The sequence below is a fragment of the Tamandua tetradactyla genome, chromosome 6 (assembly GCF_023851605.1).
Source record: "Tamandua tetradactyla isolate mTamTet1 chromosome 6, mTamTet1.pri, whole genome shotgun sequence".
NCBI lineage: Eukaryota > Metazoa > Chordata > Mammalia > Pilosa > Myrmecophagidae > Tamandua > Tamandua tetradactyla.
Window position 1 is genome coordinate 65,770,380 of NC_135332.1, and position 16,558 is coordinate 65,786,937.

General features: G+C 40.3%; 1 protein-coding gene and 1 pseudogene across 10 annotated transcripts in view; both read left to right on the forward strand.

The window, feature by feature from the left end:
* Positions 1-11,992, forward strand: part of DNAH9 (dynein axonemal heavy chain 9) — a 372,566-nt gene extending 360,574 nt beyond the window's left edge. For 9 of the 10 annotated variants that reach the window (XM_077166001.1, XM_077166002.1, XM_077166004.1 and 6 more), the window contains 2 exons: positions 8,108-8,497; positions 11,378-11,992. In XM_077166001.1, the coding sequence (XP_077022116.1) occupies positions 8,108-8,497; positions 11,378-11,605 (618 nt within the window). In that variant the 3' untranslated portion in view covers positions 11,606-11,992. Of the gene's footprint in view, positions 1-524; positions 1,556-8,107; positions 8,498-11,377 lie in introns of those variants that run through there. The other variant, XM_077166003.1, reaches the window with a different exon arrangement.
* LOC143688265 (intraflagellar transport protein 20 homolog pseudogene) lies at positions 2,963-5,376 on the forward strand (annotated as a pseudogene).
* Positions 11,993-16,558: the final 4,566 nt, after the last annotated feature.

The following is a 16,558-nucleotide window of genomic DNA, read 5'->3' on the forward strand; positions in this document are numbered from 1 at the left end:
AAGATATCCTCACATCTATGGCCAATTGATTTTGACATGGGTGCCAAGTCCACTCCATGGGGCAATAATACTTCCTTCAACAAATAGTGCTGGGAAAACTGGCTACCCATATGCAAAACAACAAAGGTGAACCCCCACCTCATACCATACACAAAAATTAACTCAAAAGACCTGGATCTAAGAACCAAAACTATAAAACTCCTAGAAGAAAACATAAGGCATTATCTTCAAGACCTTGTTTTTATGCAATAGTTTCTCAGATTTTATACCAAGTGTCATAGTTAGGTTCATGTGTCAACTTGGCCAAGTGGTGGTATCTGTTTGTCCGTTTGGGCAAGTGCTGGCCTGTCTGTTGAGTCGAGGACATCTCATAGAATTAAATCATGATCATGTCAGCTACATCCACAGCTGATTACATTTGTAAACAGCCAAAGGGGAGTGTCTTCTGCAATGAGAAATGCTTAATCTGATCACTGAAAGCCTTTTAAAGGCAGTTCAGAAGAGACAGGCTCTTGCTGTCTCAGCTGGTGAGCCTCTCCTGTGGAGTTCATCCAGACTCTCCATTGGAATCATCAGCTTCACAGCCTGCCCTGCAGTTTTTGGACTCTGCATTCCTGCGGTCACGTAAGACACTTTTATAAATTTTATATTTGCAAATGTGCCCTGTTGATTTTGTCTCTCTAGAGAACTCTAACTAATACATCTTGGTACTAGGAGTGGTTCTTAAGAAACAGAATCTTAAAATGGGTTTTTATGAATGGTTTTCTACTCTGATTGGACTCAAAGACACTAAAGACTCTGATTCCCATAATCAGAATGACATTCCCAATCCATGGAGTGAGTTGGCAAAAGAGATAGTCAAAATATCACCATTCAATTCTCCTAATGCTTCACTTGTACGAAGCCAGGCTCTAGGGGATAATGTTTTTGACATCTTTACAGAGTTCTGTAGAACCAAGAGGTATAGAGATGTTGGTTGGTTGTTGTTAGGTACACTGACTACATTAAGGAGTGAAAGGGATAGGCTTAAGGCTTCAAAAAAGAAGCTTAAGTGCTGTCTGACAGATGTAGACATTTCTATGAGTATCCTGAAGGAAAATATTATTTCCTGTAACTGTAGACTTCAGATCTCTGAAAATCAGACTCAGAATCTTATTGTTAGAGTAGCAACTTTACAACATAAACTGAAATCTCAATCTCGCATGGTGTCTACCATTAAAGTGAGGGCATTGATTGGAAAGGAGTGGGACCCTGAAAAATGGGATGGTGACATATGAATTTATAATGATGTCGGGGGTGAGGTTGAAACCCTAGGTTATGCTGAGTCTTCTCTAGATAACCCTGTAATAGTCTGCCCTGAGGACATAACTGCCTTACCTCCAGCCTGCCTTGAGGAGTTGGCTACCCAACCTCCTCCTGAAGGGATTAACCCTAGAGTGACTAATCCTGTTTCACCAGAGGAAACTGCAAATGAATGCCCTGAAGCAAATGGCTTGGAAGATATTTCTAATTCTTTTCATGACCCACCCCCACTACCCCTCATTTCTTCTAGACCTATAACTAGACTAAAGTCCCAATAGGCCCCTAAAGATGAGGTACAAAGTATCACACATGAGGAGGTATGTTATACTCCAAAAGAACTGTGTGAGTTTTCTAATTTATATAGACAGAAATCAGGGGAATATGTGTGGCAATGGGTTTTAAGGGTGTGGGATAATGGTGGGAAGAATATAAGGTTGGATCAGTCTGAATTTATTGAGATGGGCCCACTAAGCAGAGATTCTGCATTCAAAGTTACAGCTCGAAAGGTTAAAAAAGGTATTAACAGTTTGTTGGGATGGTTGGTTGAAACATGAATCAAAAGGTGGCCAACATTACCTGGGGTTGAAATGCCAGAACTGCCCTGGTATAATGTAGATGAGGGAATCCAGAGGCTTAGAGAGATTGGAATGTTAAAGTGGATTTATCATGCAAAGCCTGCTTTTACACCCCATGAATGTCTGGAGGATGCACCTTTTACCAGAACAGTGAGAAATAAATTTGTGAGGCTAGCGCCATCATCCCTGAAGAGCATTGTGGTTGCACTTCTCTGTAGGTCAGATATTACTGTAGGAACTGCTGTCACTGAGCTGGAATCCTTAAACACAATGGGGATGACAGGATCCCCAGTTGGCAGAAGCCAGGTGGCAGCATTTAATCGCCAAAGACAGGGTAGACATGGCTATTATAAAAGACAGCAAACTCAAAGCATGCGTCAAAATTATATGACTTGCAGAAATTTGTACTATTGGCTAGTAAATCATGGGGCCCCTAGGAATACAATAGAAGGGCAGTCTACTAAATTTTTGTTCGAGCTGTATAAACAAAAGAGTTCTAGGTCAAGTGAACAGAAGTCTAACCTGAATTACAAAAACAGAAAGAAGAAATAGCTTAAATAGTTCTATATCTTTAGAGAAACTGAATTCCTAGTTTAAAACTTCCCAGAAAGAAAACCTCAGATTTACATGGCTTCCTGGTTAATTCTACAAACCATTAAAGGATGAAATCATACCAATTCTGTCAAAGTCCTCCACTTCGGAGAAGATGGAGTAGATGTATATGTTTCCCTGCTCCTCCTGCTAAGTACAACTAAAAGCCCTGGATATTATATGTAACAGAAGACTCTGAAACATTAGAGAAAGAAGACTGGCTAGGGATCTCCCGATCCACGGAACAACATGGTGGTGAGTTTTCTGAATTTTCTTTAACTTGATATAACTTAACATTGGAGTTGAGGGATCCAGCAAGCCAGAAATGTCAATCAGTCCAGACAAAGAAAACCCCAACAAACGTCTGCTCTTTCAGGCCCATGAAAGGGACAATCTAGCAAGACAGAAACTTAGACAATAATCACTCTACTCCAGCCAGACACCACAGGGCAATAAAAAAATAATAAAAAAAATAATAAACTGAGGCTGCAACTATCACACCAGCAGAGGCCAAATGGGGAGCCTAGACTTCTATCCTCACCAGACTGTAATGAGGTACTGCAAATCCCCTACTGGTATGGTGTTGGAGGAGGCCAAGTGGAGAGACAGGTATTTCATCCCCATCAGGCAGTAACAAGCCCCCCCACCCCTTCCCCAGATTTAGTAGAGACCACATGGGGAGACTGAGCATCTACCCTCTCCCAGCAGATCAAGGCATCTTGCCTGTTCTGATCTTGAGTTTTAGGCCACCAAAACATGAGCCATAAAAGAAACAGACTGATATATTGGGTTCATTAAAATTACAAATTTTACTCTTCAAAAGACACTATTAATAAAAAAGTTGCTTTGGAAGTGTCTGGTGCAGGGGACAGTACCCAGAGTGCCGCTGACCAGAGATCACAGCTCTGCCAACATCAGCCTGTGCCACAGCATGCCACAATTCTGGGACCAACAGCTAAACCATGCGCTCCTCCAGGGTGGGGACCAAGTTGCATTCATCTTTGCCCCACCCCCACTCCCCACATCTAGTAGTGTTGGCATGTAGTAGCCACCCAAGAAATGTGAGCTGAATGAAAGATGCCTATGACAAGCAACTGGACTTGATTCTTTCCTGACCCTTGCTCTTATGACACACTTCCTTCCTGGCTGCCACCATCACCCTGCAGGGCAGAACTTCTCTAGGGAAGCTGGAAGGAAAACAGCTATGGCCAAGGACATCCTGGGTGAAGCAGGTGTGTACTTTGAGGAGCTGTACAAGCTGTGGGTGCTGGACCCAGAGGGTATCTTTAGAGCCCAAGGAAGCATGCAAAGCCAGTTTCAGAAAATACTTGGTGATTTAAATGAGCTTGCTGACCAGCTTGCAAAAGAAGCAGAAAATGAGATGAAGGCCATCAGTGCTCTGAACGTGCTTAAATCCATAGCAAAGTGGAAAGAAACCCGAAAACAACCACTTTAAGAACTCATGGATACTTTGCACTTAGTAAGGTACCAGGTTGAATACAAAGCTTTGTGTAAAGTAGAAGCAAAACAAAATGAATTTATTTACCAACTTATTTTTCAGAAATGAACTGAAAAGTTTCATTTTTATAGTAGGAGGGCAAAATAAATAAATACACCAAAACCACCTTTGTACCATTCCAGTGACCTGACTAATGATCCAAGTATGTCATGTGAGATGGTATATAAGGAAAGCCGCATCTCTGAAGGCAAAAATACAAATGTGGGGGGACATATATAAAAAACATCAGTGCCTATCTGCTGACAAACAGTGGCCGTGGCTGTCAGTCACCAGGGAACCACAGGTTCTCACCTCTTGCATTCTTAGTCTGAACTAAGCAGGCTGTAAATCTTGATCCTCTTTTTTGTAAATCCAATTAGCTTTGAAAGGAAAAGCAACAAAATATTGCTTTCAAATGGGAAAAAACATGCTATTAATAAAAATGGAAAATATTTGCAAAACACAACTTTGTTAAAGGACTTGTATGCAGAATATATAAAGAACTTTTTATAATTCGATAAGATAAATTACAGTATTTTTTTTAAGGGGGAAAAGAGTTGACTAAAGAAGACATACAAATATCTAAGAAGGACATGAAAAGATGCTCAGTATCATTAGTCATTTGGAAAATGCAAAATAAAACCAATAATGAGATATCACTAATCACCTAATAAAATTTAAAAGACTGACAATGCCAAGTATTGCCAGGGATGCGAAGCAAACTTTTATATACTATTGATGGGAAAGTAAAATGGTATAGCCACTTCAAAAAACAATTTGGCAGTGTCTTATAAAGTTAAACACAAACCTGCCATAAAATCCAGCAATCCCATTACTAACCCAAGAGAAATGAAAATGCTAAGTTCACACAAAGACTTAGTGCTCACATGTTCATAGTAGTTTTATTCCTAATAGCCAAAAACTGGAAAACTGGAAATGGTTCAAATGTCCATGAGCTGGTAAACAGATAAACTTTGATAAAGAGATGCATTCAATTACTACTTGGCAATAGAAAGGAACAAGTTACTGAAAACACAACATGGGTGAGCCTCAAGAGTATTGTGCTAAGTGAAAGAAGCCAAATACAAATGTACCATAGCATATGATTCCATTATATGAAATTCTGGAAAAGGGAAAACTATATCACAGAAAGCAGATCAGTCCAGGCAGGGGTGGGAGGTGGCTGTAAGGGGGCACAAGGGAGTTTTCAAAAGTGATGGAAATGTTCTGTCGTGAGTACGATGTTGGTTGCACAATTGTATGTATTTCGGGTGAATTTTATTGTGTGTAAATTACACCTCAAAAGTTAATGTTTATAAAGTGACTCTTGTTATAAAGAAGGAAAATTTTCACTGAAATTCTGTAAAAACTGTAAAACCTTTTTAATTCCTCTTGTTCTGAGTGTGGATAGAGAGATTAGTGGGCTTGATTGCTTGTGGATTTGGTGTGGATTTGGTGAAAGCTATAATCAGGAAGAAAAAACTGTGTAGAAAATCAAAAGAAAAGATTACAAGAGGAATTTAGTGTCTAAAAAAAATTAAGATATCAAAATTTTTATCTAATTTATGATAAAATTACTCATCTAGACCCAGTTGTTGGGCTTTTATAACGTCTTAACAATTGAGGATCAAATTCATTGCATCCTGAGTGTTTTGCCATATTCCTATGTTTCGGATGTAATGACATGCATTTATAAATCCACTGTATTTAAATTTTTGAGTACAACAAAGGAAGGAGCTTAAACTCATTCTTTCACAAAGGAAACAAAACATTTTCTCAAAGGATCTTTTTAAAGCAGTGATTACAGTAAAGTGAGAAACAGGGAAGCAACCTAGGGGACCAGAACCCAAGAAACTGAGGGCTCAGAGTAAGTCCAGGAGTCTTGGCCAGCAAGGGCTCCCACCGTAGGTATCTCCCAGCCCTGGAATCCTCTCCTCTCTGCCGAGCCTGGAATCGGGCCAGCCACAGCACCAGGTTTTTCCATCAATTATCTTATTTAATCCTCATAACTACTCCGTAAGATTACAAAACAGAGTAAGTTTTACAAGGGTACAGATTTCTCCTTCTCTTTTGACCAAAGAAATGTCATGTACAGGTTTTGGAAGTTACACAGATAGGGTCTTATAAAGTAAAAAGCTATGATCATCTACTCTGTTTTTTTTCCTTTGCACTAAATTTAATATTTATAGATAATGTTATTTATTGAATAATCAGCCATTGTAAAAGAAACCGTTTTATTATTACTTAAGTTCTAAATTGCATATAATTTAAAAATTATATAACTGGAAGCATGAGGAAGACCATGTTGTCTCAGAAGCTTACTTTGAGCTCAAATATACAAGTAATATTTTTTATTGAGGTATAACTCATACCACAAAATTAACCACTACCATCTTAGAATGTACAATTCAGTGGCATTCAATACATTTTCAGTGTCGCACAACTCTCACTTCTATCTGGTTCTAAGACATTTTCATCACCCCACAAGGAAACCCCATACCCATAAAACACTTACTTCCCATTTATCCTTCCCCCCATCCCCTGGCAACCACTAATCTGCATTCTGTCCTGATGGATTTACCTAATCTGGATATTTCCTAAACATGGAATCATACTATATGTGAGTTTTCTGTCAGGATTCTTTCACTTTACAAATAGTATTTTATAGCCCCTCCTCAGAATCCTGTGCACACTAAAGTGGTGATTCCAAATAAAGAGAAGCTTTTTTTCTATTTTAACCCAATAAAAATAATTATTTCAATAGATCTTTGTGGAGATCTACCAAAAGAAACTTCTGGTCACCTAATTTAGATGTGGTTGAAAGTGAAAACAGACACTTGTATCTCCTATCAAGGTATTTTTTCTTTAATTATGATGACATACATATAATATAAAATCTGCAATTTTAAGTGTATAATTCAGTATAATTCATTAATTATATTTACAATGGTATGCTTTTTGTCAATCTTGATGTGGCACACCGCCCTGGGAAGTCACCTCGATATGTCTGAGTAGACACATGGGTTGCAATCAAATTTCTATCTCTGTAAAAAAGTCATTTATTTAAGGAGGAAAAGAATCTAATTCAGGCAATATTTGTTCAGGCTTGCTTAGCCTATCAGGCCCTAGTCTAATTTGGGATGTTTGGTTTTTTCCTTAAAATATGAGCCTTCAGACCATCATAAATCAAAAGTGTATATGTAATAACCATACTGTATCTGGGAAGTTCATAAAAAATGATTAGTTCAGGGTGGGCCATGGTGGCTCAGCAGGCAGAGCCATCGCCTGTCATGCTGGAGACCTGGGTTCAATTCCCAGTGTCTACACATGTTAAAAAAAAAAAAGATGATTAGTTCAATCTATTTCCCTCTAACTGCTAAGGGAGTTACATTAATTCTTTTTAACAGTTACAAAAGTCAAGAGAAAGAGTTGGGCCTAGAAATCCATGGTGCCTGTCCCCAGGTCCATAGGTATAATGGCTTCAGGACCTATGGAGGCCATTCCCACAGTCCAGCTGCCTGCACCGACTGGGCGAGCCAAAACCCTGCACAGTAACCAGGGTAATAGAGATGGGGCAGTTAAGAAATTGCTAGAGATCCTTGGCAAGCCAAACTTACAATGTCTAAAGATGACTTTTGATGTAAATCTTTCTTTACAAATGAACCATTGACTAACTAGAAGTGGATCCCTTAACATTGACTATGTATCTTAATAGCTTGATTTCTGAAGGAAATCCTTGATTTGGGGGAATATCGACCTTTCCATCTTTGGTGTTTTTATGTTTCTAAACTTCATGCAGAAGTTTATAAAGCTGCTACAAAGGCTGGAGGAAAGTCATAGAACCCAAGCTTTAGGGTAGGTTGAGTCATCATGGAATCCCCAGGGGCTTTCAAATCCTTCAGTGGGAGCAATTCTGTGTTCTGAAACATAGTCTATCAGTAGGCAGGTGTAGACTCTGACTTCACCTGGGCCAGGGTGTTTTAAAGGGCTTGCAAATCAAGTGCAAAATGACAAGAGGGTCATTTTATCTCCCATCTCTGGAGTCCTCTCCTATTTTCCTCAGCCAAAAGGTCCATAAAGTTGATTGTTTCTAGGGACTTCATGCCTCTTCACTCTTCTCACTCTCACTCTTTTTGCTCAGGGCGAGCTGACCATGACCGGTGACATGGAGAACTTACAAAATTCCCTGTACCTAGACATGGTGCCAGAGCCCTGGGCCAGGCGAGCCTACCCCTCCACGGCAGGCCTGGCGACCTGGTTTCTAGACCTCCTCAACCGAATCAAGGAGCTGGAGGCTTGGACAGGTGACTTCACAATGCCCTCTACCGTGTGGCTGACAGGCTTCTTCAACCCCCAGTCCTTCCTGACCGCCATCATGCAATCCATGGCCCGCAAGAATGAGTGGCCACTGGACCAGATGGCCCTTCAATGTGATGTGACAAAGAAGAATAGAGAAGAATTCAGGAGCCCAGCACGGGAAGGGGCCTATGTCCATGGTCTCTTCATGGAAGGTGCCCGTTGGGACACACAGGTAAAGCCTGGGGTGAACAAAAGGGCATCCTGTCATGGAATGGTTAAATACACATGAAGTGTGATTACTAAAAGTGATGCCCCCCTTATTTTAGTTTTCTAAGATGCTGTGACAAATATCTCAGAAAGGATTGGCTTAAACAACAAGAATGTATTGGCTTATGGTTTCAGAAGCTAGAAGTCCAAAATCGAGGTGTCAGCAAGACCATTCTTTCTCTCTAAAGTCTGAAGCATTCTAGGGATGACTGATGGCAATCCTTGGGACTCCTTGGCTTGTGCCTCCATCACATGGCCATCTCTCTCCCCTTGTATCTCCTCCTCTAGTTTCCTCTGACTTTGGCTTCTAACTCCCACCTGTGGCTTTCTCTGACTCTTAATCTCCCATTTTTCATTAACATTTGCTCTTATTGTCATATGAGTTACATCTTTATATGTTGTATGCCTACAACACAAATGTATAATTATTACTTTATACATTTATCTTTAAAATCAGATATGAGAAGAAAGAGTTGCAAACAAACAATACATTTATACAGTATCTTATACTTACCTGTGTGGTTAGCTTTACTGGAGCTCTTTACTTCTTCATGTGGCTTTAAACTACTGTTTAGAATCCTTTCATTGCAACCCAAGTAACTCCCTCTGGTATTGTCTGTAGGGCAGGCCTACTAGCAACAAATATATTCTCTCTCTCTCTCTTTCTCCCTCCCTGCCCCCACCCCCTCATTTTTTAATGTCTTACTTTCTCCTTCATTTTTGAAAGATAGTTTTGCTGAATTTAAATTTTTGATTGACAGCCTTTTTCTCTCAGCACTTTGAATATGTCATTCTACTCCTTCCTGGCTTCCATTAGGAAGAGAGTGGAGCTATATTGGAGCAAGTTTTTTATACTACTGAAATTAAGTCGGTATTGTTCCAAATTAGATTGTTATAAATTAAGATGTTAATTGCAATTCCCAAGGAAACCACTGATAATTCAAAAATATATCATAAAAGAAATGACAAAGGAATTAAAATGTTACGCTACAGTATGGCTAACATAAGAGGCAGTAATGGAGGAATAGAAGAACAAAAGAGAAATAAGACATATAAAAAAATAGCAAAGTGGCAGGCATAAAATTCTACCCTATCCACAATTACATTAGATGAAAATGGATTGAACATCAAAATTAAAAGGCATGTTCGTATTGAATCAAAAAATGTGGTCCAGGGATGGGCAATGGTGACTCAGTGGCAGAGTTCTCACCTGCCTGCCATGCCAGAGACCTGGGTTCAGTTCCTGGTGCCTGCCCATGCAAAAAAAAAAATATATATATATATATAATGCTACCTACAGGAAACACACTGTAGATTCAAAGATGCAAATAGGCTGAAAGTAAAAGTAAAAGGATGGCAAAAGATATACCAGGCAAGCAATAACCAAAAGAGAGCTGAGATGAGACTTTAAGATAAAATTTGTTACAAATTTGAGACAAAGGGCTTTCTATAATGATAAAATGGCCAATCCATCAAGAAGATATGATAGTTAAAAACATATATGCATCTAATAGCAAAGCCTTCAAAATGCATGAAGCAAAAATTGGCAGGATGGAAGGAAGAAATAGACAATTCAACAATAGTAATTGGAGACTTCAATATCATACTGATGATGGTTACAGGGTTCCTTTAGAGAGTGATGAAAATGTTCTGGAATAATACAGTGGCTAGATAGTTGTGCAGAGATGGTTGCATGACTTTGTGAATATACTAAAACCACTAAATTGTACATTTTAACAGGGTGAACATTATTGTATATGGTAGGGGGGAGTTTACCCACGCTCCCACCCACTTCTATAAATACCCTGTTGGAGGTAGAGGAGGTAACCACTACTTCCCTTAGTTCTGCTACAGACCGTGATCTAAAAAGGCATGTCCTTCCCTTTAAAAAATTTTCTTAGAAAAGAAACACAACTTCCCATTGCATGAGGGGCTCAAAGCTACCTGGACATAGGAAAGGAATCTGTGAATCACTCCGGATCAGCATTTCCCCAGTATTTTCCATAAGAAATGAATAAGTGGAAAAACAAAAACAAAAACAGGGGGTCCTGTGGTCGAATAGTTGGGGAAAAACCAGGTTAAACAAAGATAAGCTGGTTTCCTTACTGCTAGGACTTCTTGTCTTCAGTGTGCTATGTGCAGTGAAAATTTCAAGGCTGGGGTATGGCATGTAACATTTCTCAAACATACTTGACCAAAGGACCCTTTTGTTTCTCAGAACATTTCTCAGGACTAGTGAGTAAAACTGTCCTAGACATCTGGACATCTAAGAAAACCTGGGGAGGCTCCACCTGGAAAGCCACAGACTGGTCAGGTACCTGTGACATGGGGAAAGATAGAATGTAGCTCTGACTGCTCAAAATCAAAATGCTCCAGAGAGTGGATGAGCTAACAAATGAAACTGAAAAGAGGCAGAAACAGGATATAATTAAAGCCTTCCTTAACATCTAAAGCACTTGCTGGCAGGAACTATTTCTAACTCATCTTTAAATCCCCAGAGCCTGGCATGACATCTGGCAAATAGCTGCAGTTCAATATGATTTTTAAGTGAATGAATGAAAAAAAATAAAATGAGGAGAGATTCAAGCTCCAAAGGGGTTACTCTATAACAGCTTTTGGAATTCTGCCATAAGCAATGATTTAGGCTGAATAAAAATAGAAATGTGTTCTCCACCTCTCAGATCCATTCCATCGTGGGTTTTTGAGAGAACCTGGAAGGGGAGAGGCATGAAGGCAGCCAAGCTGTCTCCGTTGCTCACCTCTTGGATCTTCCTACAGGAGCAAGTCTGGCTGGCTGGGCTCCAGTTCAGATCTAAGACAACTCTATTCATGTTCTTATCCTCAGGCTGGGATCATTACAGAGGCAAAGCTGAAGGATCTGACGCCCCCCATGCCTGTGATGTTCATTAAGGCCATCCCTGCAGATAAGCAGGATTGCCGCAGTGTCTATCCCTGTCCCGTGTACAAGACTTGTCAGCGTGGACCCACCTACGTGTGGACCTTCAACCTGAAGACTAAGGAGAACCCATCCAAGTGGGTTCTAGCTGGAGTAGCCTTGCTTCTCCAGATGTAGCTTCCTGCAGAAGTGCTGAGAAAGTAAGAAAAGGGGGTGAGCTGGAGGCCACCAAAGGGCAGGGGGATGAGGGCTGGCCAGGACACTAAGTAAGATAAGAAATCATGATCTCATACAAACATAAAGAATCCCTCTAGGGAACTTGGAAAGAGGTGCCTAAATCCGGTGATCCTGAGCTGAAGGGCATGGGCCAAGGAACGAGAGTAGAAGAATTGCATAATACTGATCTTTTCCTAATAAAGTGATTTATTCCTCAACAACATCTGGTCAGGCTTTGAGATTGCTGTTATAAGTGATCATGGAGAGACCAAGAGAAACAAATCATGAACCCCTGAAGCCCGACCCTGTTTCAGAGCACTATACTCTTTGCTCTAGCTCCCTGCTACTCTGGTGGTCCTTGGACCAGCAGCATCAGCATCACACATGAATCAGAAGCTGCAGGTTAACGAGCTCCCCAGGTGATTTGTATGCACATTAGTTTGAGAGCCACAGCCTAGATCAGGAATCCATAAACCTTCTCTGTAAAGGGCCAGAGAGTAAACATTTTAGGTTTTAGGTTTTACAGGCCATACTGTCTGCCAACTACTCAACTCTGCCATTGTAGCCCAAAAGTCATCATAGGAAATGCATACACAAATGAGTGGTTGCATTCCAAAACAAATTTACTGAATAAAACAAAAAAGGCAAGAGGCAGTAATTTGCTTATCCCTGCTCCAGAAGACAGGGGAGGTATGACTAATGTGATATTTACCTTTCATTGATTCACACATCCATTCAGTAAATTTTTATTCAATACGTACTACTTGCTGAGGAAACAACTGTGAAAGAAGTGGTTTCTCTGTATCTCTATCATCCTTTGGATCATTTAAGAGGGACCCAAGGATAAACCCCTCCCCTAAATCTTTTTATCCTAGAAGTTTTCAAACTGTGCTACATGGAGCAAATTTTCACTAGAAGTCTAAAATGTTCTACAATTTTAATGTGTTTTAAGGAACTCCATGGAGTGGTTTGTTTGGTAAGAAAATTCTAGGCAGACCCAGTATTTCTTCTAGGATCTGTATTCCCTCATATCCCTGCAATGACTTCTATTTGGATTAATTACTAGACAGCAGTTTTCAAACATGAGCAAGCATCAAAATCCCTTGGAGAGCTTGCTAAAACCAAACTTGCTGACCCTACCCATCAGAATTCCTGATTCAATACCAATAGGATGATAATGATACTAGTTTTGAGAATGTTGCGAAGCCCTGATTTAGAGTATCCGATTCTATGGCTCTGTGCTATGCAAAGCACAGGGTCTAATGCCAAAACCTCCATAGTTTCCCGGCTTTCAGCTCTTCAGTTCCTGAATTCCCTTAAGCAGAGCCTTATTCTTCACCTTAACACATGGGAGTCAGACTCCTCCTAGAGTCCAAGGACTCCAACTTGAGTTTTGTCCCTTCTCTCTTATCAATCAATAATGGACTTCCCACTGTTTGCCAACATCTTGCAGTTTCCTGCCTACAGGTTAGTCTGTTTTCAAGAAGCTAGCTCTGTCCTTCTCAGAAGCAGCTTCCTTCCTGACCCTCACCAGAAACAATACAATCAAGCCAGGGAGGAGGACCGAGATGGGAAGAAAGTGGGTGTCTGAGCAGGACACTCTGGAGCATGTAATGTTCGAAGGCTAGGACAACAGGACAGGTCAAATGCATCTGTTCATAAACCTCCAGGCAGTACTATAAATTAGATCAATCCTACTGGTTTCTTCCTAACACCTACAGATACAATGAGGTAATAAAGATAATTTCAAAACGTGAAGCTCATTGGCAAAAATGATAGCTAAGACTTCTGAGATGATGGCAGAGTCAGGTGGGTTGAAGTCATCCCCACTCTGTGAGACAAGATAGGGATCAGAGAGAGAAGGGCCAGGACTGCAGTCCCAGACTGTGAGTATTTGAAGAGGTTCTCCGGGGTTTCTTGGGGAGGAGAGTGGGGGTGGGGGCGCGGGGGGGATCAGGATAGGGAAAGTGGGGTCAGTCAGATCAGCCGTGACCCCTACCAGGGCGAATGGCAGCACGAGGGGAGGTGCGAATCCAAGGGAACTGACCATCCCTGTACTTCAGCCTGCTCCAGCTGCTGACGGGGGAAACCTCCCCAAGCAGCTCAGCAGCTGGCAGCTCCAGTGGAGAGCCCACATGTGGGCTCAGAAGACCCCGCAAAGAGCCACACCCCGAAGTGCTGGGAGTAATCACCCAGCCAGATGCCACAAGTCACTGTCCCATCAGGCGCAGTGTGTGGCAGATCCACTGGGTGCTGGCCAGCTGCTATTCAGGGTGCTGCGGCCAGATCCTCCGTCCCATGCTAGGATCAGCTATCCCACCGCCACAGGCCAGGAGCAGCCCCCACCACCATGTGCCATCTTCCCAGCCAGCCCTGCAGTTAGGGGAAGGGAAGTCTGAGCGAGGAGGAGCCTCAGGAGTGCCAATTGCTGGTGAGAAGTGGTTTAAGTATAGAAAGGCAAAATCCCCTATCTGCCTTTTATTTTTTCTCTTTCTCTTCTTTTTTCAATATATTTTTTCTATATGTTTTTATTATTTTTATTTATATATTTTATATACTTATTGATTCTTTTCATGTTTATTCTATTTTATTGTTTTATTTATTTATTTTTAAATTTCTCTCCCTTCTGTAGGCAGTCTCAGTTCATTCCCAACGTATCTTGTAGTGTCTCCTTCTCACTTTGGGTCTACTACCATTTAAGTGTTTTGTTATTTTTCATATTTTTAATATATACTGTTTTTGGGGTGGGGGGGTGGGGGGGAGTGCATGGGCCTGGAATCAAGCCTGGGTCTCCAGCGTAGTGGCCAGGTATTCTGCCACTGAAGTACCTGTGCATCCCAGCCTAGTTTTTAATAAACCCTCAAGGAGAATTGTACCCCTTACACATGAGATCTGGACCTTGGTTTGGTAGGATAACTGACAAGCCAAGTACAAAAGGAAATCTTCAATGCAAAACCAAGTAAAACAAAACTTTACATGAGTGAAGGAAACCAACTTGCAAAATAACCTATTGTGCCCCTAACAAAACAGAAAATCACAAGGCATGTGAAATCCAAGCAGAAATGATGTCCCAGCCAAACCACCAACTCCACACTCCAGAGAGGACACAGAAAATGGATCGACTATTCAAGGATATTTATAAAGAAATAAAGGATATCAGGAAGACATTGGAAGACCACAAAGAAGAATTTGAAGAATTAAATAGAAAAATGGCTGCTCTCAGAGATGAGAGATATGGTAGACCAAATCAGAAATATACTAGAGACATGTGACAGCAGATTCCAAGAAGCAGAGGGAAGAATGAGTAAGCTAGAAGACAGAACAATTGAAACAGAGCACACGAACAAATGATGAGAAAGATGAAAGAAACAGAGCTGGATCTTAGAGAAATGATGGATAACAAAAGGTGCACAAATATTGGTGTCCCAGGAGAAGAGTAGAACAACGGACTATGAAAGTTAGTTGAAGATATTATCAGGGAAAACTTCCCAACCCATACAAAAGACATAAATATGCAAATCAAAGAGGCCCAACAAACTCCAAATAGAATAGATCCAAATAGGCCTATTCTAAGACACATACCTATCAAACTGTCAAATGTCAAAGAGAAACAGAAAGTCCTGAAAGCAGTACGAGAAAAGTGATCTACTATATACAAGATAAAATACGTAAGACTGAGTTCAGACAACTGAATAGGCATGATGGAAGCAAGAAGGCAGTAGTATGAAATATTTAAGATCCTGAATAAGAAAGGCTTCCAGCCAAGAATTCTTTATCCAGCCAAATTGTCCTTCAAAATTGAGGGAGAGATTAAAATATTCAAAGACAAAGACTAAGAGAACTAGTCAACTAGAGACTGCCCTGCAAGAAAAACTAAAGAGAATCCTATCAACTGAAAGAAAGAAAAAAAAAGAAGTGGGAAGTCTAGAAGAGGGCACAGAACTCAAGAATACCAGTTATGGTAATTTAAAAGATAAAAAGAAAGTGGAAAAAAGAATATATAGATCTGACAAATAAAAATGAAAGGTAAAGATGGTAGGGTCAAGAAATGCTTTTACAGAATAACTTTGAATGTTAGTAGATTAAACTAACCAATTAAAAGATACACATTGGCAGAATGGAATAAAAAACATAATACATCTACATGCTGTTTAAAAGAGATGCATCTTACCTAAGGACACCAGTAGATTGATAGTAAAAGGATAGAAAAAGATGCACGAGAGGGATGCTTATAGATCCCTCTATAAGCATCTTTTCTATCCCTTATAGAGGGATAGAAAAAGATGCTGAGAGGGATATTTACTGCCAAGCTGTAACCAAAAACAAGCAGAAGTAGCTATACTGATATCAGGTAAAACAGACTTTAAATGTAAAGACATCATAAGAGACAAAGAAGGACACTACATATTAATAAAGGGGACGATTCACCAGGAGGAAATAACAATCATAAATGTTTATGCTCCCAGTCAAGGAGCCTCAAAGTACATGAGGAAACACTGGCAAAACTGAATGAAGTTATAGACATTTCAGCAGTAAAAGTGGGAGACTTCAATACACCACTGTCCACTATAGATAGAACAATCAGACAAAAGATCAACTAGGAAATAGAGAACCTAAACTATGTGATAAACAAATTAGACCTAACAGACATATATGGATCATTACACCCCAAAACACCAGGATATACATTCTTCTCTGGTGCACATGGAACATTTTCCAAGATAGATCATATGCTAGGACACAAACTGAGTCTTTATAAATTTAAAAAGATTGAAATTATCCAAAGCACTTTCTCTGACCACAATGGAATGATGTTGGAAATTAACAATCATCAAAGAACCAGAGCTTTCAGAAATAGATGGAGATTAAACAACACACTCTTAAATAATCATCGGGTCAAAGAAGAAATTGCTA